The 27,378-nt window shown below is 37.2% G+C and overlaps 1 protein-coding gene across 2 annotated transcripts in view; it reads left to right on the top strand.

Moving 5' to 3' along the window:
- The window catches only part of LOC143160727 (adhesion G protein-coupled receptor A1-like), a 296,528-nt gene that overhangs the window by 27,759 nt on the left and 241,391 nt on the right, over positions 1-27,378 (top strand). Inside the window, exons 1-2 of one of the 2 annotated variants that reach the window (XM_076338822.1) lie at positions 17,402-17,421; positions 19,024-19,095. Coding sequence is in view for 1 of the 2 variants with exons in the window: in XM_076338820.1 (XP_076194935.1) it covers positions 19,024-19,095 (72 nt within the window). In the remaining variant the exon portion in view is untranslated. Of the gene's footprint in view, positions 1-17,401; positions 17,422-19,023; positions 19,096-27,378 lie in introns of those variants that run through there. The other variant, XM_076338820.1, reaches the window with a different exon arrangement.

The following is a 27,378-nucleotide window of genomic DNA, read 5'->3' as shown; positions in this document are numbered from 1 at the left end:
AAGAGAATACTGAAATCTAAAAAGTGTGAGAAAGTGATAAAAAGTGAATTCACTTTTATAATTTCATTCTGATCCAGTTAAGTATTTGCCTCGGTCGCCTCTGTCCTGGGTCTCCTCCCCTTGCCCTCTTCTGGCTGTTGTCTATAGACCAGGATCTCTCTTCCACGTTTTGCTGTAAGTGGTGAGAGACTTCCTCAGGTGCTGAGCTGAGGGAGGCAAGAGCTTATTCTGATGATGGTTTCTAAAGCACATACGTTGATACTCTGCATTGGTAAAATGGGTACTCTCTGAGAATATTCTAGCTCTGTGCAAATACTTTATTTTGGTGAGCAATTGCCTAGAAATGTGAAAAAGAGATTTATAAACTGACCTTCTAGATTTCAGTGAGGCTTGCATAGCTAGTTCGTGATATTCAATGTGAGTAAGAGTGGCAGACTTGAGTATTAAATCAGTATAATTTAACATGATTGAAAGTGGCAGGCTCAGGTATGAAGTCATTCTTGTAGTTTTTAAACCTCTTTTAAAATGATTCTTTTCAGTCTGTAAAGATACAAAATAATACCAAAGATAAAAGAGATGTCTTAAACAAAATGGCAAATAGCAAAGTACAATGTACAGAGCAGCCCTACCGTTGTTGCTTTACAGTCATGTGCAAGGGGATGTTAGAACTTGTATTGCTTGCTATTTAATAATGTTACTAGCTTTAAAAATATGTAATATAGAGATAAATTTAAGAAAAAAAATAACTCTCTCCAAGTTTGGCATTTTGAAAGCACTAATCCATTATAGACAGAATCAGTGTTTGCGGTGAAATCTATAAAATCTTGAAGATACTGGTATTGCTCGGTCAGGTAGTGTTAACTGCATTCTGAATGGTTTTTATATTTTGTTGACATTCTCCAAATGAGATTGGTATTTGAGTCTTTTATTCAGTTCAACTCTAAGATATTTCAGGAAGTTGTTATGCATTAATTTTGCTATTTTATTATTATTATTCCCCCCCTGCCCTCTTTCTTGGTAGTTGAACTCGAACAGATGCTATAGCTGTGAAGGTATCTGATTTCAGGCTCCAGTGCTAGCAGTAGGTCCTTAACGTTCTGAAATCAACTTTAGAAATAGTCTTTAAAGGTTTACCAGAGTAACTGTCTTATTTTGGAGTACAAGCCATAACTGCAAATGTGATTTCATCTACATTTAAGATAAATTTGCGGTCACGCAAACCATGGTAATGGTGATTTATCACAGCTGTAAAAGGTTGGTGCAAGCTCAAAACCTTATCCAATAGCAAATATTTTCATGAGACTTATTGCCAAGGTAGGTATAGAGGGAGCTTTTGTTTTTAATATCAGAGATGATTTAGTTGATCAGAGTGAGAGCAGAGTGGCAATTTATAATTGACAGACTGAGTTAACAGTCTTTCTGTCAGACAGCATTAGGTGTGGATGAAAGGTCAATGAATGCCACCACAGTTTTTCATTGCTTTTGGTAGCCAAGTACCTACATAAAAGTCAATGTCAGAATTTCACCAAGTGACAACTGATTTAACCCTTCCTGCACCAATTCCAAATGCAGCCACTGTCGTGAGCTGTGGCACCCATTAAATGAAAGTACTCATCATTAGCTGGGTTCAGTTGTCATTTTAATCTACAAGAATGGCCATAAATTTTCCAGCCTCGTGCCCTTCAAATGTGTGTAGAGATTGTGTGTAAAGAAATTTTGACAGTCAAAATCTTCCTTTCAAACCCAAGTACTTAAAGCACACTGTAAAGATGCCATCGAGTCCAGCAATCTTTTTTATTTATCTCCTACACTGAAGAGGGAGCTGAGAATAGAGCAGACATCTGACACCTTGATGGAGTTTTCTAGATGCATTCTCAGGCAGGATTTGTTTGCTGCTGCCTTTAAGTTATGATTAACTGTGTGGATCAGCAGTCAGATTTTCTTGTACTGGATTTTAGGTCTTTGGGTACACAGCATCTGCTAAGTGGAAGTGATTTCAGGCTTTATGGCTTGACTTTGCAAAGTCAATACTCTGTGTGGTGTATTCCCATCCTTTTTAACTGGCCTGCTCAAATCGTGTCAAGCTATCCCTGAATTTCTATCGAATCATTCCGGTTACAATTAGCGAATGCCACTTTGAAGCTCAATTGAATATTCCTCAGGGTTTGGCAACACAGAGAAGATACTGGTTTTCCACAGAGGCCTGTAAAACACTTGTTCTCTGGCATTAACAGAGATATGATCTGGCATGATACCATGTGTATAACAGTTTTTAAGGTCACTGATGTGGTCTGTATGTAGCTTAATGCTGACAAAACTGAGGTGACTGTTACCCCCTCTAGGATTGCAGATGCTTGCTGAAATGATGCTACCAGTTTTCACTGCGGCATATTATTCTCTGAGGTGTATTGCCTGAGCAAATCCCTAAGCATATCTCTTACGAAGGTAGGTAGTTAATTTTCATGTTGGATGGTGGTATACAGAGAAAATGAACTTGGTCTTTGCTTTGAGGTTTTCTGTCTCTCTGCTCAGAAGAGCCCCTTCCCGTCCATCACTGGGTCGGCGGGTGTCCCCAGGAGGAACCACTGCTTTCACTGCCCTTCTGCTCAGAGAGGTTTCATAGCTGAGCTTGACGTTTCAGCTGTTTCACGCTTAACAGGAAAAGCACCAAGAAAGCTTTCCCAGAGAGATGAGCTAGTGCTTTACTGAAACGTAACTGGTTTAATGGAATCTGTAAAATGAATATATGTATGTGTGTCGGTTTTCATACGTAGTGATTTAACAAGAAGCTCAGTCTTAGGGGTGAAATTAGCTTTGCCTAAACAAGTGCAGCTGGAGTTGTCTTAAGCATTCCTAAGTTGACTCATGCATCTCAGCTAATTCTTGCTCACAATTTTTGCTCTCGTGGTAATTCTCAGCTATGTAATTCTCATTCAACCTAATGCTCAGGTTGAAATCAGTGAAGTGGGAAGGAGAGTTGCTTGCTCAGAGTTGTAGCCTGAAACGCCGGAAATTTGATTTTGTTGCCAACTCAGCCACAAGTCCAAAACCGCACAAATTATTTCTTTCTGGTACTTTGATTCACTGTCTGTGAAATAATAATACTTACATAAATGGGTGTAATTTTAAGGGTAAAGAATACTCAGATGTGCTTTATAAAACAAAGCACGGTACAGCTTCCAGTGGTAGGGTCCTAATGAAGATCATCTCATTTTTTGCTTCTACTGCACCATTCTGGATTTTGTCTTTGATCATAAAGCCTGTGTGAAAGTTCAAATATTTTTGTTTCCATTATTCCTTTGCTTGTGATCTAACCGTCCTTGATACCTATGTTATTTTGCACTGGAAGTGGAGGGAGGTTGAAATCCTGTGTTTATTCATGTCCTGTGTTCTTAACCAGATAGATTATTGCAAAATAGAAACAGTCTTAGTTCCATTCTGCTAAAACCAGTGAGAGAAGGCTTTGCAATGAAAAATAACCTTTGACATTCAGCGTCATTCATAAGACAGTTTGCCATTTTAAATATCTGAAAATCTGTTCCCTTAAAGAAGGTTAAGAACATTCTGTTGGCCAAGGAAAATACCTTTCAGAGTAAGGAATGGTATGTTTATAGATCCTCTAGTATGCATATTGGAATCATAAAAAAGGATACAAGAAGATACCGCCTTTTGCTTTTCTACAGCTCCCTTTTGGTCCTGGCTACGTGAAGCCAGTTTAGTTTAGCACTTGAACATATAAGAAAAATTTCCAGTACACACAGCATGATAATGGTCTTCAGATGCACATGTATCACAATAGATAGCTGTTATGCCATTCATCACTGTAGATGTAAGAAATGTCAAAAGCGATTTAAAACTCCAGTTATCTTGGCTCTGCTGAATCCCAAGATAAAGTCTGAATATCTACACAATAGTGTCTGAAAGGTAAAACATCCTCTCTCTAGGAGTGATTAGTCTGATAAAGGAACATTTCTGACTTGTACATCTCCAGCATGTATTACTCTGAAATGAAGTAAATTTACAAATAGAGTCTTTGTAGGTAGAACTCTAAAAATAGCATCTAGGAAACCTATTTTCTATTTATTTAGTATAGGAATTTAAAGTCATGCCTGTATTGAGTACTGGATTATTCAGCAGCAATTGTATAGCTTTTAGTTAAGCCCTCAGGGAACCACGGGCACTCAAAATGAAGCTGCTTGATGAGATTCCCAAATTCTTACCCTCCTTCTGACTTTTGCTACCTGGAGAAAGCTCTGGGTGAGCGTGAACATCCCGTTGATGTGGGCTCAGTCATCAGCAGCTCCCTGACCCTTTTCCAGTCCTATATTCATGGGGGCTGTGCCGAGTCCTGCCGCCGCTGCTCGCCCGCTCTGGGAGCCCTGACTTCCTTCCCTTTGCAAGAGTTGGCAATCCCAAAAGTTTGCTGTGGGCTCCAGAGGAAATGGATGGAGCGTACTGCAGAGGCAGCTGCCTGTGCCCTCCTGCGGCAGGGAAGTATGCAGCTCCCTACTATTTCAGGGAAATGATTATGTTTTGGGATTCCAAGGTCTGTTACAGTAAGTGCTTACAGTGTTAGAGTTTGAAGGGGGGGCAAGGAAGCATTGCTGTCGAATTCATGTGCTCAGAAGTAATGAGTCAGGATTTTGGGGGAAAAAAAAGACCTTTTTTCCTAAGGATTCCTCTAGTGTACCTATACCTGGAAACTTCTTGTTTTAAAGAAAGTTGACAACCAGACTTCTCAGAAACGCAGATTTTAAAAAGTGCCAAATCCCTCAAAAACTAATTCCTTTCCCGAGTTGTCATCTTGAAATAAGATATATTTTATATGTATAGAAACGTTTTTGAAAATGAATGGAAAAGAAAATCAGAGCATGACACAGTAGATAATATTGCTGTAGGTAGACAACTGATGTGGATGCGTTAAGCTTGGTTTCAGATACATTGTTCTTACGGGAGTGTGTGATTATCTTGCCATGAAATGCTTTAAGGTAATCTATTATTCTACATAAATATTCAAATTGGTTAGACCAGAATCATATATAATTTAGACATTGAGCTATTCTTATTAATTTTTTGCCTAGTCTATACTGCATATAACTGGGTTTGCTCAGGAGCAATTAGTTCATGATCACTTGACTTCTGCGAAGGACTTGGAATGAGAATGTTTTTACTTAGTCAGAAAAATGCCTGATACAAAGATTATAATGAGTAGCCATTTTTGACGTATATATTGGGTCTTGTGTTACAATTTTGAAAGAGTTTATTTTTGGAAATGAAACTCCTGCTTTTACCTAATCCTTAATACACATTGTTCAGAAAGCTTTGTAGAGGAGGACTTTTGATATCTTTTAACTATTCTGTGGCACTTATTGAAGCTGATTTGTGGCATCAAATCTCTCAATCTCTGTAAGTGCTTTTCTGATATTCTGTAAGAACTTAGAGTCTGATGGAAGGTAAGTAAACAAATTTTAGAGAACGAGGCCTAACTAGTAAGGAATACTGAAGTTAGCTAAATTCAATACAGGAAACACAGCAGAAACTGATATTTAAATGAAGTTTGAAGGAAAATTATCATATTTACTCCCTTTTTAGTCACTATAATACCACAGTGTGAGGGGAAAACTGATTGAAACAGTATTGAAACATTCAGGTTTAATGTTACAAATGTTATTTGAAAATCCAGAGTGTATGTTACAGACTTTTCTTTCTAATACGGATTAATTTTTTTTTTTTTTTTTATCATCTGGACGGCACTTGGCAGCCTTTAAGAAATATTACGTGGTTTCGATCTAAATCCAATCATGGGACTAAGTATCTGTGCTAGCAACTTGCTGCGTTAAATACTGTATGTTAGCCATCTCATATGCTAACACAGTAAGCACAAAATTATGATCTGATAAGTGTCACTTGTGGGGGTGAGCAGTAAAGAAATAACCACTACGTGTGTTGCACGTAGTACGGTTATAGATGAGAAAATGGCATTTTAATGGAAAAGAAATGGATGGGTACCCGTGCTGATTTTGGCTGTTACTAGAACTGTCTGTTGTGCTCTGTACTTTCTTGTACCTTCTTGTCTTTGATGGATGATGCATCTTCAATAGTGGTACACCCAACTGTCCATTACTCTAACAATGGCTTGCCCAAAGAATGAACGTCTGAGCTATTTATTTTAGGAATTATTTAAGGACCTGCTCCTTTTCTGTCGTTCTACTTAACTTCAAACAGGTCACGCTGCTTTCCTAAAGAACAAAAGTTGTGTATCACTTGTGGAACAGCTTAATAAATAGCTGATTAATTGTATGTGTACCAGAAGAGACAATCTTCATCTTACTTTCCTTTAGTTGTTTTTCTTCATTAGTACTCATAGCTATACTCTCTTCCCTGTCCCTGCTTTTTTTCTTTTGTGCCTTTTATTTCTTCTGTTCTTCCTGTAGACAGTCTCTGTTTTTAAAAAATAAATAATTGCAACTGGTCTCGCTTAAGCAAGCTCCTTTTGTGTCATTTCAGGCATCCCTGAAAGGTGCTATCATGCTCATTATTTATTCAAGGATCTGAAGACACTTCGGAAAAATGAATAAATTATTCTGTCATCATTATTTTAGAAAAACTTTAAAAACCACTAGAGGAAATTAATTGGGAAACCATTAGGAATAACCGAGCTTCATTTAACATAGCTGTGATAGCTTCAGGACATGATTCCCTACAAAGGCTTTGGAATTCCTTGTGGCTATTGCTGCCAGAATTTATTATTGTAAAAACAATGCAGTCAGCTACAGTTATTGTACAGCTAAATGTTTTAGGAGCCATTTGGCAGAAATGCACGCTGCGAGGTAAAGCTGAATATTCACAATCAAGTATCAAACAAAAGGTGGTTGAATGGGATGAACATTGACTGATGTGAAAGAAACAAAGACAAAGCAAGGTAGGAAAAAATTAGTTGTGTGATGGAAGTGGGATCAAATGTTAGGTTTCTTTGTTTGTATTATTTATACCAGTGCTTTGAACAGTTGTGCTGAAAGCTTTATTTCAAAGATTGTAGATATAACTAAAATGGAAAGAACATCACATATTGAATAACACAGCCTTGGGAAGATAATTTTAAGTACCTGAGCTGATAGATAGCATTTGAGGCTAAGATTAAAAAAAGACAAATCACAAGTGAGACTGTCATTGACCATTTTGGCTTGGAAGCTGAGAGTTAGATGCACTTGGAGATGATTGCTCCTGTGTTACATTCATTACATGGGGTGAGAAGTGCCTTCCCAAATGTCTTATGAGAATCTTATCTTCTAGCCCATTTTCTTAAGGTAACCACGTTGCCCTTCACCAGTGCAAAATCTCTTTGAAATGTAAGACACAAGAACGTTGCTTAGGCTCAAAATTAATACTTTCAACTAAGTAAACCGAGTCTTCTACTTGTAATAATTAATTATTAATCCTGTGTACTGGTTTGGCACACCTTAATATATTTTCAAATTGGAAAGAAAAAGCTGGATGAAAGCTTAATCATTTCTAGAAGAAGACATGAAATGTTTGTTCCTTTCTGTATTTATATTCAGTAATAATATATTAACATAGGGAATTTTTGAAGTAAATCCTTTAATAATATTAATTAGTGCTGGAAACAATGGAAATTCTATACAGATTATTTGCAATAAATGTTACATTTCAATAATTTTCCAGTTTGACTTGGGTGGGCAATATAGAACTGGGATTTGATATGACAGAGGTTGCTGTCATAGTCTTACTTGTGACATATGGATCCTGGAAAAATTATTTAAAAGGAAGGCACTGTCACAGAAATAAAACACATCCAACCTGTAGGCTACACATTGGTGATTTTACTGTATAACCCGTAGTACAAATATTCTTGGTCCAGTTTAGGGACCCATGCTGGGTAAAGCAGAAGGGGGTTCAGGTAAAGCTTAAGGTCTGCATCCTCATGTTTAGGGTTCCTCAGTCGGATGCTTCTTGTGACAATCCTGGTTTTTGCCGTTAATGTCTGGTCTCTGCAGTAGGTATAGAGCAGGGTACCTCTCCTCTGTCTGGATTTTACTTCTGAATTCGAGTTTTTCAGGGATTGTTTAATCTCTTGTAGTCCACTTTATACATAGTGCTTAAGGCCAAAATAATCCACAATGGCTAATGTCTCCATTACAAAAAAGTGTCACCATTTCACCACTCTGAGCAATGTTCTGATCTAACTGGATCTGCTTTGGGCAGGAGGTGGGACTGGATGACCTCTGGAGGTCCCTTCCAGTCTAGGTGATTCGGAGATTGTAAATTAGCTGTGGTCCTGCGTTTTCTACCTCAACTGGAGGCTATCCCGAATCAGTTTTTAAAATGATTTTTGAGCCTTGCAGCACCACCAAAAGAACTGTAAACTGATATGGTGGCCTGTATGCATTATGCAGGGGTCGCTTGCTCTCTGAATTAAATATGAGTAATCACCAACTGTTTCAAATTTTGGGATCTCATTCTACCAGAGCATATATCAGTAGTTGTCTGAAGTACTTTAGAAAAACTTCTTTGTCACTCCCTATTAGCAGTCAAATCTCTGTTCCTCTCAGTCTTTGAAACCAAATGGAGGACTAAGAGGAGCGTTCTGACATGCAGTCCTGCTGGTTGAGGCAAAATAGAGCAAAGAATTTAGATTTAATAACCTAGCTCTTTAAAATGTCTCCTTATGAGAAAAGAGTTTCTCTTCAAATTCAGCTAGGAATTATTTTATGTTGTCAGACCAGTCTTTTTTTCAGGCTTTCATTTTTCAGATATATTACCCAAAGGGTCCAGAATGAGTTTTGTATTTTACTGAATTATAAGATGATATACATCATCATTTAAAAAAAATACTACTGCAGATATCTCGTTTGCAAAACACAATTACAGTCCCAGGAGAACCTATGAGTTAAGATATAACCATTATAAAACCAAACCAATTTGGAGGGAAATAAAAATACATTACTGCAGTGAAAAATTTTCACTGTTTTTCTGATTTATATTCAGCAATTGTTACTGCTTATCTGTTGTAGTAACTGAGACACATGAGTATTTTGAAGACAATTCTGAGCATGTTTTTCAGAAATAATATGGAAACTTTACAATGCTGTTTTAGAAATACATACAAAATTATCAAAACTGGGAAAAGAAGAACATGTGTTTCAGGGTTTGAAAGAAGAGCAGTGGGCTGAATAAGTAATGCTGAAAAGATCTTATGAAGGAAATAAAAGGTAATATAAAAAGTGTAATAAACAACGAATGGTGACTCAGGAATTATTAATCCTTTTCCAAAAGGACTTAGAAGAAAGAAAGGTGTAGTAAAATCCAAATTAGGAAAGGTGAATTATTTCTTTAAAAATTTTGCCCGAGTAAATTATTAAAATTTAATTAATCTTATTAAAATTCTTGAACTTAAACAAGGATTCAGAATTTACTTGTAGAATAAAGCCACCTGAATGTATCGTAGGTAATGTAAACAACAGGTTTGGCCCACCTGCGAGAGCTTCAAGGCAGATTGGGATGCTGATGATTATTTGGCTGAGCAGTAGAGTGTAAACCCAGGAGAAAGGAAGGGCATGCTGTTATGTTGACCTTGCCATGAATCACCATGGGAAATTACTTGCAGTAACCATTTTGAAATGGGGAACCTAAATGAATGCCTTAGTGCCAGTAAAATGAGTGTAAAAATTCCTATCCTACAGGGTAAAGATGCTTCTCAGCTCTTGTCTGTCTAATTGGTGCCGAGCACACTGAAATGCTCAAATCTGCACATTGTTCTTGTGCATTGTTCACTCAGCTGCTCTGCTCCTCCTGGTGTTGTTTGCACTGTAGCTATTGGTGAATTGTATAAAGGTTTGAATGAGAAACAAATATAAGAACGTCATTTCCCCATAATGTCAACTGAGTTGAACGACAAGCAACTCAAAAGCTAATTCTCCTATAAACAATCACTTCATTAAATCCATTTGCATATTACACCAGCTTACTCAGTGAAGAACTTATTTTTTTTTATATTTTGTACCAGTCTCACATTTCCCACTAAAAATACATTTTAAATATATATTCATTGAATGAAGGCTGTGCGGTGAGTCAAAGGCAAAACCAGGAACAACGAGGCATGCAGACCCATGCTGTCACCAATTGCCTACATATGCTTTTAGAAATGGTGTTTTATTGAAAGTTCAGACATAAGGATTTCCTTCTCATTGCAGAAAGAGCTTTGAACAATTCCTCCCTTTCTCCAACGAAGATGTTGACAATAGAATCTTTGATCTTCAAAAACTAATGCACATGATAAATTTAATTCATGTAAATAATTCCGCTAGACTCAGTAGGGCCCATCACAGAAAGTTAAACACACATAACTATCTCTTGACTAAAGACCACGCACATAGTAGGTATAGTGGCATAGTCCAAAAGTTCACTTAGATAAAATTATCTCTTTTTCAAAAGATGTAATGAAAATGCTGTCTTATCAAAAGATCACGTGTTAGGTTTTTTAGATTACATTTGAAAAAGTTATCTGCAGTCAAGTTCAAAACTTCTGAAAGCAAGATTTATCTAGACAGTTTAATGATGTTATAAATACATGTACACGTTGTAGTAAAATAGTAATGATTCATCACATTTTTATATCCTCAGCAGTTCAATATCCTATGATTTCAGGAAATAGCACTTCATAATTTTATTCTACGTACTGTTTATATTGTCAAACCTTTTTCTACAATCATGCACTAATGACACAAGTTTTCCAGGTGTTGACTTTATTGAATACAATTGATTAAACTTTGAGCATAGAATCCTGTATGAGACTTTGGGTCTTCACTGATCTATAGATATAACATTTACATCTTAAAGTTCTTGTGGAAAAAAATGTTTTACTTAAGGGGATCATCTAGTTCAGAAATTTGCTGGTGCTTGACAGAAGTCATAAAACAGACAACCACATTTCTTTTCTGAAGTACTTACAGTCCTATTAGTAATGCTTTGATTCTTTCCGCTTCTTGTCCTGTTCAGTTAATGAATATCACCCTGTAGTGGAGGGGGGCTTGTTTCAAAAGCTGGGAACTCTTCAACTCCCCCACTGTTAAGAAATCATATTAAGATTTCTGCTTGAGAGTGACCTTGCTGCTTCCTTTTGTTAATACATTAATACCATGGAACCAGTATTAGGGAGAGGATGAGTTGTGTGTCTTGCTAGTGATGATAATATTTTATTTTACTGTTTGAATTGTGGTGTTGCTTTCACAAAAATGCTCTTGAATATGAGTTTAGTTAATTAAATTGGTTGGTGTGATGATTTATGCAAGAACTCTCTGGCTTTGTTATTTTGAATGTGGCCTTGCAGTCTCTTATATCACCCAAGAGGACTATTGATGAAAAGCCACCAGTATGAACACCGAAGCAACAAAAATAAGAGTTTTGCCTTATATTTTGAATTACTGAAAGTGAGGCTATTGAACAGTGATTTTCTACAAAAGCAGTATTGTGTTTCCATAACATGAGTGGTCAGCTACAGTTTCTCCTAAATTCCATTAAATGTATGACAGACTATTAGCATTTCTTTGCCCTTTTGGAAGGACTTTCATTTAAATAAATAATTACCTACAAGGAAATTTCTTGGTGCTTATAGTTTCATTGCTTCTTTTGCTATCATCAAATAGTGTCAAGATCGGGAAATATCTGTTCTGCTGGTACTGTTCTAATTAGAAGGATAATTAGTACACTGTTGTTGCTTCTTTGGCTATAGTTGTTTGGGGTTTTTCACCACATGTAACACACTATCTACAATGGAAGGTCATTTTTGAATATTTTTCTGTTTTCACTAATGCTTGGGATTGGTTATGCTGCAAGTGAATGGGTTTAACAAAAGCTGGTATATACTGAAGGTGACAATAAAACCAGCTAGAATTAGGGGTGCTGAGTGACTAGGTTTTATCACTTTCTACAGGATTTTTGTATGATTCCTTTTAAGAATGTTGACAACATACTTTTTTAGTTTGAAAAGACAATACAATGAGCCACAATCCCCTTAGGGAAGAGAGGCGTCACTTGAGACCATTATATGCATCTTCAGTATTCTGATAACTCGTCTTTATGCTTTTTTAAGTTTTGATGTTCTCAAAGTCGGACAGAGTAGCAGGCACTATGAATTACTGTACACAGATAGTGATATATAATGAATTGGTAAATACTTCTCATATTTTTACAAGTTTTTCCTTCTTTCTCTTTGGTTATCAAACTATGTAGGTGTCTGCCGTACCCCATTCATCTAGTGAGCTGTCAATATTGTTTTCAGTCATTTTTCTCTCCTCACTTGTTCAATCAGTTTTGTTATTGTTCTATGACTTTCCTCCCAGTTTATCTGTATAGTTCTGATATTATCTGTTGAAGCCCTAGGTAGTAGCTCAGCTGTGGTCTTCAGTTTGGAGGGGGAAAAAAAAGTGCAATTACTACCTGTATTTTATGATAGTTCCATATGTCTCTCCATATGTGGCACAAAAAGCAGGCATTCTTTTTTCCTTTCTATTCCTGCCATTTTTGTGGTGCAAGCTCCTTCTTAATTTGTTTTTATGGTGTAACTCTCAATGAATTATGGATGTTGTAGGAGTAAACAATATTCTGGTTTACCAAGAAGGATTTTAAAACCTTAAAAATAGTTTTTCATTTTACACTGTAGCGTTTCAATATAAGTGGTTCTAGTCTTATTCTGATACCATAAAGAAATTAAATACATTTTTTCCACCGCTGTGTCCAAGTATTTCATAGGATGTCTGCTCACACTTCTTTTATATCTAACCACACACCACGTGTAAAGAGAACAAAAAGCTTAAACTGCAACATGTCAACTGCTATCAGGCTTCCATGTAAAATGATTAACTACTACTAGTACTTACATTTTTATTTTAAAATAAAAGATATTCCCCTCTGCTTGAACTGAAATGAGTATGTAAGAGAAACTGCAGAACTTGAAACACAATTTCTTAACGCAACCCCAACACAGAGGTCCCAGATGGACAATCTTAATGGACTGAGCTTTCCGTCTTTTGTCAAATTATCTTGGATATCTATCTAACACACCTTTTTACTTGAGAAGTGGAAAACCAAACAGGACTTAAGAGGAAGTGCACAGCGGGGGCAGGTGTGGTTGTTCTCCTGGCTGGTCTCTCCGTCAGTGTACCTTCAGCTGGTCTCCGTGAGCGGACCTTAAAGAAAAGAGTTCAGAGGGATTAATTTTCTAGGCATTGGTTGTTCAGCTTATCTATCAGCTAGACACAGGACTGGGTCAAGTCTGGTCTGAACCAGTTCCTGGGCTGCCCAGCAGAAAATCAGGTGGAAGTTGACATTTTACTGTTTTTTTCGTGAAGTTTGGGTGGGGTTCTTTTGTTTGTGGTTTGTTTTTGTTTATTTTCCCCTGTGAATATTATCAGAGGAAATACATATTTTTCAATACTGGGTCACACTTCCTTTTATGTTCACTGTGCATTTGGGAACAGCAGTCTTCATCTAAATGTCTTGTCTTTCTTGGATTTGGTTATTTGAGACGTGCTTTCTCTGTGGATGCACTGCTGTGTGAGCTCACAATCTTTAGGCCTTACTGGGTGGGATGCAGTACCATCTCACTGAAGAAGCGTCCGCTGTGGAATTTGTTTCCTCTCTAATGTTGAGTGAACCCAAGTCCACTGACTTTGAAGGCGTGGTAAAAAGGTTGTTTCTCTCTGCTTGAGGGTTGTAGGAAGTTGAAGTTTGTTTGCGTTATGATCAAGAGCTTTTTATTTGATTTTTTTTTTTTTTTAATACTACAGTTGGTTCTCTTATACTGGGCATGTTTTATACCTGAGTGAGACTTTGTTGCACAGGGTTATGTCTTTTTGCACTTCTCATAGTTTCACAAAAGCAAAAATCATAGCATCCATTTAAGCAAACTGTGATAAGATTTGTGCTTGTTTAATTTTAGTGGAAGAACCAGAAAGAAAATCAGAGAGATGGCTTGTAGCCCATTAGAACAATTCATCCTTTTAGGTATGTCTATATTGCTAAAGAAAGGGGTCCAGGATTTGTTTGTTTTCCAGTGCAGGATGAATAAAATAGCATGCAGCCTGTGTTGCAGCCCACCAGAGAAGTACATTTGCACTGTGAAACTACACGTATGGATTACGTACTTTAAGGTGTCGCTGTAGGTCACGAGAGAGTGAAGGATAACCCTTCAGAGTCTGCAGGAATAGTGCTGGAGAGCTTCACAGGGCCAGGAAGGACAAACCTGGTGTAGAGTTAATGTCTTCTGAACATGCTCCTTGGGGTAAACTGTTCCCTAAAGTGTCTTGGGAGAAGAGGCAGTGGAGACATAAGATGTGAGAGGGTCAATGAAGTGGGCAAACAGTTCATAATGTGTCTGATCAGCAGAGTGGTGCTGGCTGGTGGATTGCCCCCCAGGACTATTTTAGTTAGATGTATCCCGTGAGGGCTAGGGCTGAAAGTACCACCATTTTAACTTCCAGTTACCTGGGGTTTGGATCATTATATGTAGTGCAAAGACAGTTTGCAAACTGAACTTTAAAATAAATACCTTCTCAGAAGGTTTCTCTGGGAAACTTTTTTTTTTTTAAAGAAAAGTAAAACTTTAGGTGGATTTTGGTTTTGAAAAATAGCTTCACTGAAATAAAGTGTGCTCGTTTTCTTAGTGTTTCTATCCTCAGAATAAAATATTTAAAATGTGAGATTCTTAGCATATGGCTAGAAACTGATAATTATTTAAAGCAGCTGCCTAGTTGCAATATGTAGCAATATTTATCACTGTGATTCACTAGCACATCAGAAAAAAAAAGACAAGTGAAAATGCTGTGAATAAATAAAATGTGAGAAATACTTAATCATAGTGGGTGCATGGTGGTGATTTGTTTTAAAAATCCAAACTATATTTAATCTTTTATTAAAATAAATGATTCAGTTTCTGTTACATCTGAGAGTTATAATTATGTTATAAGCTATCCAAAATCAAATACATGAATAACACCTTTTTCCATGTATTTATCCACCAAACCGTTGCATCTGTAAGTACAAGAAAAGGATGCTCTTCATGTCTCTGTTTTCCTGCAAAATTTCTGCAGGTCTCTAATTCAAAACATCTCCCTGTAAGCAGGTGACTGTATTCAAGGGAAAAGAGAAACCTAACTATTTCAGCCATACTTCATACATTTCATGTCCATTCTGTTACTTTTCTGAAGAAGTAATATACAAAATTATTCAGTATAATTTCAGCATCAAGAGTAAGAGCCACAATTTGACCAGGCATTGATTACCTGAAAAGATTTTTCATCATCTGTAGTTAAGCCTCATTTCTGAGTTAGTATGTTGAACATTGTAACCAAAACTTTCCTCCCTTCTAGCCTCATTCCCACAGCAAATGTCCTCAGAAGGGAAGAATGTTATGAGTTGCATCAAAAGTTTCACAAGTGATTCATTACTATATGAAAAATAATGTGATTTAAGTTTGCCAGTGAAGTTGTTCATTGTATTCACAGAATCGGTCTTCAGTACAAACCAAATCCTTCTTGATAACAGCCCATTGCAAGTTCTTGGACATCACTAAAGCTAATTAAAAACAGGTGGATTCTTCCCATGTAGCGTACCAACCAGCTGAATGAAATGTAGATAACTTGTGTTAATTGTTAGAGAAGATTTCTTTTTCCCCACGGACCTTATTGGAATGTTAGGATTCTCTAAAGCTGTGATTCTGAACCGAAGAAGAATCGTATTTTAACTATAATACCCATATTACTTTGTTCATAAAACCTGAATTTTAGTTGGCACTGTAGAGGAGAGAAGGCCTTGAAGGAAACTTAATTTTTGAAACCTGATCTCTGTGTGAAAGTCTCTGTGAAAGTCTGGTATAAACATTTGAAGGGTTTCATTTAGAAACTCAAATTTACATAGTTAAGTTCTATCATTTTTATTTTTTTTTTTAATTTTGTGGTGTCTGTTTTATTTTTCAGGACTCAGTTTATCTTTCAGAAAAATAAAAGCAAAGGACTAAATGAGATAGCAGTATTGCAGAATATGACCTGTGTTTACTGAGTGTTCCATTTATGAACTAAATGTTCTGCTTAATCTTGTGATTTATTATTGGTTAGATAGTTCTCTTTAATTCCTAGGAGTTTGTTTTATGTGGATTAATGATACTGGTTTCAGACTACACGCTTAGGGCCGTACAGAAGGAGACCTCTACAGAGGTAGAGAGTAGGAGACCCGTGTGCTGCTGACTTGTGCTGCATTTTCATGGAGTTGCCAGCAAAGTTGAGACTGCCCTCTTTTTCTGGGCAGAATGAATAGAAGGCTGGAAAAACAAATTGGCACCAAGAAAATTTTTCAAAGGCAGAACTTCTTGTACCTAAGCCAGATGAGAGTTCTGAAGTGCATGTATCTTGCTATGCAGAACAGTCCAAATATAATATTTATATCTACTGTCATTGTAATAGACCTCAAAGATGGTCTCTCTGTAACACAGCATATAACCAAATGACCCAATATGAAGTGGAATTTATGATGTTAGTCTTTCCAAGCCCAGCCAATTTTCATTTTGGGACTTCATTTTTTCTTGACTGACACAAGTTCTGTGCAGCCTCAGAAGAGAAGGTGAATAAAAGAACAGAATAAAATAATAGAACACTTCATGCATTTACATTTTCTAGTTTAGATATTCAGAATTTTAAAACAATTTTCCAACTTAGTCACTCTATAGGCACCTAAAAAGTTCAGAAAATCGGACAAATAAGACAAATTGAAACAGTTTGCGGTCTTTCATCATGTCACTGCTGAAATATATTGCTAAGTTGGTAGTGAAGAGTTGGTAGATTAGAGAAATATTTAATGTCATACATACGATTTTTAATCTGAGAAGTAGAAGGAAAATCTTGTCAGATGTGGAGTTTCTTAGTTGATAGCAATAGACTGAGTATATTGGAGCATATTCAATTTTTGTCATAAACATAGGCTTTCAGTGACAACATAGTATAGTAACACACAGGTCAGATCTGAGTTGCTCTGTTGTCCACGTTCTCTGACAGTGGGCCATCAAATCTCATCAAAATATATTTACACATGTCCCGGTTTCAGCTGGGGTAGAGTTAATTTCCTTCCTAGTAGCTGGTACAGTGCTGTGTTTTGGATTTAGGTTGAGAATAATGTTGATAACACACCGATGTTTTAGTTGTTGCTAAGTGGTGCTTACACTAGTCAAGGATGTTTCAGCTTATGCCCTGCCAGCGAGAAGCTGGGAGGGGGCGCAGCCAGGACAGCTGACCCCAACTGGCCAAAGGGACATTCCATACCATGGGACGTCATGCTCAGTACATAAACTGGGGGGAGTTGGCTGGGGGACGGTGACCGCTGCTCGGGGACTGGCTGGGCATCGGTCAGTGAGTGGTGAGTAATTGCATTGTGCATCACTTATTTTGTGTATTCTTTTATCATTATTATTATTATTATTATTTTCCCTTCTTTTTCTGTCCTATTAAACTGTCTTCATCTCAAGCCACGAATTTTACTTTTTTTTCCCCTGATTCTCTCCCCCATCCCACTGCGGGGGGGAGTGAGCGAACAGCTGTGTGGTGTTTAGCTGCCTGCCGGGTTAAACTACAACAATATGTTTATTGATGAATTTTAGAAATAACTTGCACAAATCTCCAAATCTTACTAACATCACAATATTTTAAATTTCCTACATCAATAATTATTTTCTGTTTCACTATGGCTCAGTGTTACGTGTTGTCTTTTGCACCTAGGCTTGAGATTTTATGTAATAGGTGTATGCTGGGGCAAAGCACTTACTGTTCGTATACAATGGGAAATGCTAAGAGCGAGGCAAGTCAAGATAGTCTTGTGCAACATATCGTTTCAAAACTTTACAAAAGTAAAAAGTCAATTCATGCAGTCCTCAAGTTTGCTAGTTAAGAGCATAAAAGTTCTTCTGAAAATTTGTTTTATTTCTATCTTCATTGCAAGCTATGTCTCTTATTTTGAAATGTAATTTTGTGCACTAGACAAGTATAATTTATTGTAAATGTTACATTAAAAGACTCATTTCTCAAGCAGTTGGAATTAGGTTTTTTCAGAGACAAACGTTACTTCTGTGCATTGCATAGTCATTAGATCCGTTTAAAAAAAAGATTTCTTGAGCTTCTAAAACAAATTGCATTTCTTTAGTGTGTTGTAAGGTTTTTAAGTGGTAACATCTTCAGAATGAGTACATGTTCATATTGTATTGCTTCTGAAAAAGCTGGGAAAATATAGCGATGAAAAATCACTGAACTAGAAAGAGCCACTTGTGACATCAACAGAAGTTTAAGAAGAAGAGCTAGAATAGACAACTTTTTCAATGGCTTGCATGCAGGGCCAGTTTGTATGTATACTTGGTGGTGGTGGTACTTGATGGGCCAGACATAGCTTAATTACTGAATTTCTACTATGCAGAGGTTGCAACAGGAAAACATTTTTGGACTAGTCTGTTTTTGTAGTAAAGGGGTGGTTTTTTGTTTGTCTCTCCTATAGAAAATTAAATACTTTCTCTGTATTTATCAGCCATTGATGATATCATTCTTCGTACATCCCTGCTATAGCAGCCACTGCAAAGTGACTGTGTTGTCCTCTAATCTAGTGGAACAGTTTTTAACATGTCCCTTGCTTCATCAGCCTTTTTGCTGACTGGGAAGCCCAACAAGTACCTTTGCCAGTGGCAGTTTAGAATCTGCTAGTGAAGTGTGGGCATTTATCATTGTTACAATTTTCAAGTTGAAGCCAAAATTCCTTTGTTGACGTATTTCTTGAATGTGCTTTTATTTAATAAAGAAGAAACTATGCACTTCAGGAAACGGTAATCCTTATTTACTGCTATGATGGGAAAATGCAAATGAAGCAGAGAATTTTGTGATTAGTATTTTACAGAGCAGTCGTTTACTATAATTACATGTTTTTAATCAGTGGAATTATCATGTTCTATTAACCAGATTCTTTCCTGACTTCTTGTAGGATTCTGAGTAACAACAAGATCCTATGGTTGAAGAATGGCTCTTTCTTCGGACTGAGATCCCTGGAGAGATTGTGAGTAACCGATCAGCCTCGTTCCACCTTCAATTAAAAAGTCTTTGTATTTTAAATATAAAAACAAACATCAGATAATGAAGTTGAGATGTTCTGAACTGTATTGCAGAGTAGAGCTTCTAGGCAGTCATCAAGTTAAGAAACAGCATAAAAATGAGTGAATGGGGACGGATGTGGAAAACACAGGAAAGCACTGCCATCAATTTGGAACTAAAATAAACACCCAGTCAAAGACTTGTACTACACTACGTACACTATCACAGTGAAGACTGGTATATGTAATGGTAACACTAATGTACCTGACATATAGTCTGGGTTATTTAACTCATTGGTCTCCAATACTTCCATTTTAATTCTATTCTAATTTTAATTCTATTTTATATTTTAATTATATTCTAAAGAAATTGGACATCATTTATCACTGGAGCAGATGATGACATTGATAAAGCTCCATGACTGTGTATTTCTCGTCAATATTTGGAGGAGGGAAGAGGAGCGAGGTTTCCATGTGATCTGCTCAGGAGCCACTAATGAGTTAGGAAGAAAACATTCTGAAACTTCAATGGAATAAATGAGCAGTAACAGCTATACTGCAGTAACGCTGCTTTCTGTATGTGTAAGCCACTCATTTGAGAATAATCACGTGAGCAAGTCTAAAAGGCTATTTTTTTATATCTATGGGAAACAAACTTTGCCAGTGCATCTAAAATGAGTAATTATATCGTGCCTATTTTAAAACATCTCCTGCAGCTTAAGCTAAATTATTTTTATATTGCTTTGTAAGAATACATTCATTATGTAGAGCTGTTGATTTAAAGTAGTTGCTACATTCATGAATGCACGAATGTGTTCTATGTTGTATGAATGTTTCCATATGCAAAATAATTACATATTAAAATCAACTTTAGCTAATATTTTACTGTATATGTGTGTGATGTGCATGCTGTTTATGGTTGTGTAATAAGGTGGGTAAGTATATGATACCAAGATATTTGAATATTCTAACTGCAATTTAAAAATAAACAACGTATTTCAAGGTCTGGATCAATCCCTTAAGCACCTTGAAGGGTTAGGATAAAGCTAACTGTCTGAACAGTTATGTAAAGGAATACTAAATTTTCTCTGCGTATAGTTACGAATTTAACAAATACTTCTTTAATATTGGAAATATTAAATGGTATGGAATGAAGAGTTGTTGGGTATTATTTACTAACTGGTTTAAACTTAGGTCTAACAATGATATGAGGTTTATAAAGAAGTTTACAAATATTTTAGACAAAAACAATTTAGGGGATAGGATTACAAATTTATTGCAAGAAAGTAAATTAGTAAATTAAATTCTAATGTACTGCAAGTAAAGCATTAGTGTTCAGAAACAGAGGAAAACATTTCCTCTGGTGTTTTTTTTTTTAGGTTTAATTTACATTGGGGAATGATACTGAGCATGTACTTTTAAAAACTTTATTAGTTATCTCATTAGAGAAATACTTCAACCTGAAGAGACATTGCAAACAGTATTGAGAACGGTGTGTAGCCTCAAGTATCATCACCATCTAAACCTTCTTAATTTTATTGTATTGATTTTTCGCAACATTACAGGTAAAATCAGTGAGTATCATCTCCTCTGTATATGGTGCTATTTGGCCATGATGTTAGTACAAAATCTGTAAGAGGCCCTTGAAGCAAAGACTAGAATTCAGGTGATGACATTCTCATCAGATTCGGATGCTCTGTCTCTTGTTCTCTGGCCCCATCCACTTCTTATCAATATCTGCAAAGGCCCAGTTTCAGCTGGCAGGGTAGGAACAGCTGGAATAGTCTACTAAGAGGTGGAAGCAGTGGGTGTGAACGAACTACATCTGGATGAGCACTCCTAACCCTTGGACAAAACCTTGAAAGGTTTCCCCAGCTTTGCCTTTTCCACACAAGCCAATTCAGAGCAGTACTTCAGATGCTTAAAATGGAGAACTACGACAGCAACTGCTGTTGATGTTCACGGCTCATCAAAATGGACCAGAAAGAATTTTTATTCCTTGCCTGAAAGGGGAGGTAGAGAATGTTATGAAGTACAGTAGCAGGAAAATCCAGCTTCCTTTAAGATAATGTTAAGTTTAGAAGATCAGGTGCTTAGAAACACGGGTGTGCTGGAGTTAAGGATTACTCATTTAATTTGGCTTTGCACTCCTTGTGGTCCTGCAGCACGAAAAATTTAGTAATGTGAATGCCATAGAGACAAGAATCATGCCTGTCTGTAATTCTTTTGTGGTTACCATGAGATCATGAGCCAGAAGAGCGTTAGCTTATGTGGAAAATGAAATCATTCAGTGTCAAACTTGAAAACTTTAGAGGGGAAGTGAAATTTCAGGTGGAACTGAGTGACATGTATATTCTGGCTCTTTCCTATCCTGGAGTACTCAAAACCACTTTTTGAGCAGAGAACGGTTTGAAGCCCTACTCCAATAAGCTAGTGACAACTTTCCCCTTACTATTTTGTTTTTCAATGCATGTCACAACAGGAATTGGATTACAGCAGTGTCAGTCCTCCCAAGTTCTGGTGATTTCTCAACAGTGTGTTACACAAGTGAGACCTCACTGAGCAGTTGCCTCAAACTAGGACTCCTCATTTTATGCAACTTTAATCCAGCAAACCGAGAAACTTAAGTTGTTTGCCCCTTAACTGTCCATTCTAAGAGTAAGACAGAATTGATTTCTCTAAAGCTAAGACTATTGTAGAATTCTTATATTGTGCATGAAATGCAATTTTTTCAAAATATAGTTGGACCTGGTTTGTATTTGTTTCTGCAGACCTCAGAAAATTGCATTTTTTTTCAACCTTAGCATGAATATTACAAGGTTTCTATTTCAGATTGTCTTAAATTGTCTTATTGCTGTAAAAAGAAATCTTATATTAGGTTTTCAGGGGATACCGCCAGCCAGCCAGCAAAAAACATGTTTGGGGATACAGTTATTTCCCTTTTAGTAATAGAAAGATAATCCTATATTTACTAATACTTCATTAATATTAAAAATGAAACACTTAATGTCTGTAATAAAAACTGTGTAAGTAATAGTGATCAAAATACATTTATGAAATATTAGCATTTTTACTGGGCAGTTTGTAAAAATGCTTTGACAAACACCATCTCACAAAAGGTGCTTTTTCTGTATTTTGTATGTGTGTGAACAGTGACTCACAAGCGATCTGTAGAGATGGCACTCTCTCTGCACTTAGTTTGAGTTTTCTGAAACTAAGAATTACTGCCTTGTGCTGGTTTGGAAAGGTTGACTCACAAATGTCTTATGGCATCTGGATCACGATGCACCTCTGTGCCACGGGGCTTTGTAGTACTAACGAGGCATTAAGAAGTGAATATCATTCCTTAAGTACCATGTGAAAATAAAAACTTTCTGTAAACTGAGGTTTTGTACGGTGCTCAGTTATATTGGCCTTGACTACTCCCTTGATTTGGATGAAAATCAGAAGTGTAGGTAAGAAACTACATAAACTTTTTTGAAGCAAGTGTGGTAATGAAACTGTTTGTTAAAATATGAAGAGCTTTATGGAATTTAATCGGGAGAGATCTACAGACCATAAATTCTACAGATGAGAGTGAGCACCTTGAACCCGTTCCTGTGATACACCCTATGGAGATGGCTTCATATTCAGGAGGCTGAGAGTTCAGTTTAGATTTGAAGCTTGGAGCAAAGACTTGACACCTTGTAATGGTTTCGGTTCCAGTGCCTTCCCTGTCTGTAGTCAGTGTCTTACGTTCTTGGGAGATGCAGTGATCTGAGCAGGACAGCATCGATTATCGCAGACATTTAAATAAGTTTTTTATATGCTCTGGGTGCCATAAAAGAAAGGCAAAGTGGGTTTTCACAGCCATGAAACAGTGAGACGGTCCTTTCAAGTAAGTTTCAGCAATCCGGAAGCTCTCATTTAGTTAAAATAGTGATTTTGAGGACCTGAACAACTGAAAAATTAAGAGTCTGTGTAATTTGATGGTATAATTATTCCATAAATTAGAACAATACATTAAATAGAAAAATCTGTTTAATTTTTATTTAACAGTTTGAGTTTTTAATTATTATTATTTATTTATTTATTGTTAACTTATGGGCAGTGGGGTTAACCATTGCTATTACCCAAGGAATCATAGGCAGTATATGGTATGGATCCCGCTCCAAAGACATCGCAGTCTCTGAACAGTTGGTGGCAAAGTAATATTGTTAGTAACAGTTGTGGCAAGTCTTTTTATGCTTGAGAATATTCGGCCTCTAAATATCTCTTCTGGAAAATGCCATAGTCCACATGATGCTTCTGGGGAGAAGGACTGAGGTTGCTGGGCCAGCTGTGCTGGACCCGAAGTCAAGATCTGGACTAGGAAACTAAATCTTATTCCCTCATCCTGATGTCAGCTGGCACAAAAGAGTATGTATCTGAGCTATTATCCACACTACTCATTTTCTTACCCTCCACAACAACCACTGCATCACAATTGCCCGGATAGCCCCTGTCCCGCACTAACTCCCCATGTTACCTCTAGCTGGGGCAATCTGTCATGGCTTCTTCTCTGCTGTGGGCTTCCTGGTGCTTAATGGAGCTGGTCTGGCATTTGTGCATTTTCTGAAGTGGGTGTATGAAGTCTTTCCCTGTCTGTTTCATAACCAAATGTACTTCTTCACGAAGTTTACAGGAGCATAATTACCTCTGCTGCTCCTTTGTCCCCTGTGGCTGAAACGCTTTAACAGGTTCAGAAGCTTTTTGAAGGGAACCAGCAAATAAAAATAGAGAAACGTATACAAACAGACCATGGCTGCATAAGCAGTGTTTCCTTGCGAAATCAGGATGAAAGATCACTAAGCAAGATTACACATATTTTTCAGTTGACCCAGAAGAAAAGCATGCCAGGCACTAATACTTCAACAGTGACTGTTTTACAGAAACTTGCTGTTACATTTTCCCAATATTCCTAGACATGTTTCTAGACAAAGAAAAATAATACTGAAGTATTTGTAAGAATTTTGCATTGAATTTATTTTTTGTTTTAATGTTATTTTTTTAGCTGTATAGATCAGTCTTACTCGACCAGATCGAGTGTGTGTACGCTCAATTGTGTGTACTTTTATTAAGTGTTGCTGATCGTAAAGTTACCAACTGTGTGGCAGTGCTATGCAGCCACATGTTGTCCTCAGTTATTATTAGATAAGACTGCATAAAACCTACTTCCAGTAGGTTTCAGTATGACATTCTGCAACTATATATTGTGCTGTGCAATTGAAGTAATAACACATTAACTTGAGGGAATGAAAGGGCAGGAAAGGCAAGCAAAACAAATTAGACCGTAGAAAAAAACATGTCGTTAAAAAGTTGGTATAAAAATATGGTATTTAGATGTTCTTTAGCAAAACTCAAGTGATGAAAGGGTAAAATACAAAGGTTTTACATTTCATATACTGATGTGCTTCTTTAAGCATGCATTCATGTTCTATAAATTACTGTCCACTTCATTTCTTTTCCAGCCTATACTTTCAAAATGTGCGTGTGCGTGCACACACACACGAAGAAACAGAGATGTTCTTCCTAGGCACTGTGAAGGATTGGACATATGCTTAAATAAATTGTTAAACAATTTTATTTTCAACACATATGTATGACATCTTTAAAGTTAGAAACTTCATAAATTAAATTTAGAATTGCTTGTTCTTTTTTTGATTGTTTTAAAAATAGAAAAATACTAATTATTATAAACTAATACTATTTCAGACTCCAATTGTACAACTTTTTTTTTTTTCTGAAGAGCTTGCAACTAAGGAGTATGCCCCTAACTTCATGCAAGTACTTTTAACAGAAAATAGATTAATAATCTTGGAGACCTCAAATGACCATATTAATTAATCTCAAATGCCACATAGCCATGTTTAGAGAAATGCTGTGATGTAACGTAGGGAAAGGGCAATTTTAAAATCTGTTTCTTAGAGCTGTCTGTTGTGTAAGCAGTCATGGCATGATTGAAACGGTTCGGTTTTATCTATTTTTTTTATTTGGAGAAATATGGAGGAAGGAAAATCAGTACAGGTTCCTTCCAAGCATCTAAAGTTTTCTTGCCGCTTTTTCTTGTATTTCAAATCCCACATGGATTTAGTAAATTCTCTACATCTAGTTGATAATGATAACAAATGAGTTCTTTGCTTTATTTCACCTCAAATATTCTCAAACAACAAAAATACAAATGCTCCAACCATTATTTTTCCTTGGCTGGTAATATGTCTAGGAGTCCTGGGGAAATCTAAGCATTTTTCATGTTAATTTTCTTACTGTATTGGCTTGTTGTAATTGTTTACAAAAAACCTCATTATGCTGCATTACTATTTGAAGTGGTTGAGCATATTCCAGTAGGTGGGGAAGGATGGGAATAGCCATGGGGAATGATTTTTCTCCTGGAGCAAGACTATCTGTACTTTGTGCACATACTCTAAACTAGACTGAAAACAATTCATATTCCTCTTGGCGCTCATTGAACTTTGAGTTACCCTTTTGGTTTCAGTGTCAGATTAAGAGATTGTCTTTCTAATTAAAATGATGCTAGTGTTTGCGTGAAGCAAGATAGTTCCCTTTGTCACTTCTAGAAGCAGCTAATATACCTGGAATTTTTTTAATCAATGATAAGTATGCTTGCCTGCAAAATATTCAGTACTAAGGCAATTATAAACATTGTACTCAAAAAGGAAAGCTCTGAAAATTCATGAATTACTGAAGTTAAGGTAATTGTTCTTCCAGAGAGACATCTATTGTCTAAACAGAGGCATCTGCTTAATATCTTCATCAGTGACATAGACAGTGGGATCGAGTGGCACCCTCAGCAAGTTTGCAGATGACACCAAGCTGAGTGGTGTGGTTGACACACCAGAGGGACGGGATGCCATCCAGAGGGACCTGGACAAGCTGGAGAAGTGGGCCTGTGTGAACATCATGAGGTCCAACAAGGCCAAGTGCAGGGTCCTGCACCTGGGTCGGGGTATCAATACAGGCTGGGGGATGAAGGGATTGAGAGCAGCCCTGCCGAGAAGAACTTGGGGGTAGTGGTGGATGAAAAGCTGGACATGAGCCGGCAATGTGCGCTCGCAGCCCAGAAGGCCAACCGTATCCTGGGCCGCATCCAAAGAAGCGTGGCCAGCAGGGCGAGGGAGGGGATTCTGCCCCTCTACTCCGCTCTGGTGAGACCCCACCTGGAGTCCTGCGTCCAGCTCTGGAGCCCTCAGCATAAGAAAGACACGGACCTGTTGGGGCAGGTCCAGAAGAGGGCCACGAAAATGATCAGGGGGATGGAACACCTCTCCTATGAAGAAAGGCTGAGAGAGTTGGGGTGGTTCAGCCTAGAGAAGAGAAGGCTTCGGGGAGACCTTCTTGCAGCCTTTCAGTACTTAAAGGGGGCTTATAAGAAAGATGGGAACAAACTTTTTAGTAGGGCCTGTTGCGATAGGACAACATTGCGATTTAGGCTAGATACAAGGAAGAAATTTTTTATGCTGAGGGTGGTGAAGCACTGGCACAGGTTGCCCAGAGAGGTGGTGGATGCCCCATCCCTAGAAACATTCAAGGCCAGGTTGGATGAGGCTCTGAGCAACCTGATCTAGTTGAAGATGTCCCTGCTCATTGCAGGGGGGGTTGGACTAGATGACCTTTAAAGGTCCCTTCCAACCCAAACTATTCTATGATTCTATGATTCTATTGCAAATAACAGATTTGCAGTGTTGGAGATACTCAAGAAATAAAGATCTTTACAAATACAGGAGGGGAAAAAAAAGCTATGAACATATGTCAAGCAGCAGACAGATCAGAAAGAGGGAAGAAAATAATTACCCAGATAATAATTATCACTTAAAATTAGAATAGCTTTTTGTGAAATGAATTTTTTTTCAGGCTCATCCTGCAGCATGGAGATAACCAATTTCTACCAAGAAAATGAGTGGTAAGCTAATAAATTGGACTGTATTTTTCAGAGCTTAATACACACAGCTGCTTAGCCATCTCATTTTTTCATTGATCATGAATGCCATGGTCAGCCACTAAAAGATATTTTTGTCTGGGCTTGCACTATATCCCTGGGTTAGGACCCGATTCCTTACCCATACTGGGGCTCCTTCCACATCTGCCGCTGCCAGTCTTCCTTTGTGGTGGTAACAGCCCAGATGCTCTGGGATCTTGCCTCCATTTGGTGCTTGGTCCTCTGCCATTATGATAATTTTGGTCACGTTACTCAATAACGCCAATGTCACGTT

The sequence above is a fragment of the Aptenodytes patagonicus genome, chromosome 5 (genome assembly GCF_965638725.1).
Source record: "Aptenodytes patagonicus chromosome 5, bAptPat1.pri.cur, whole genome shotgun sequence".
NCBI classification, from domain to species: Eukaryota; Metazoa; Chordata; class Aves; order Sphenisciformes; family Spheniscidae; genus Aptenodytes; species Aptenodytes patagonicus.
This window is presented reverse-complemented; position numbering and strand designations above follow the sequence as displayed.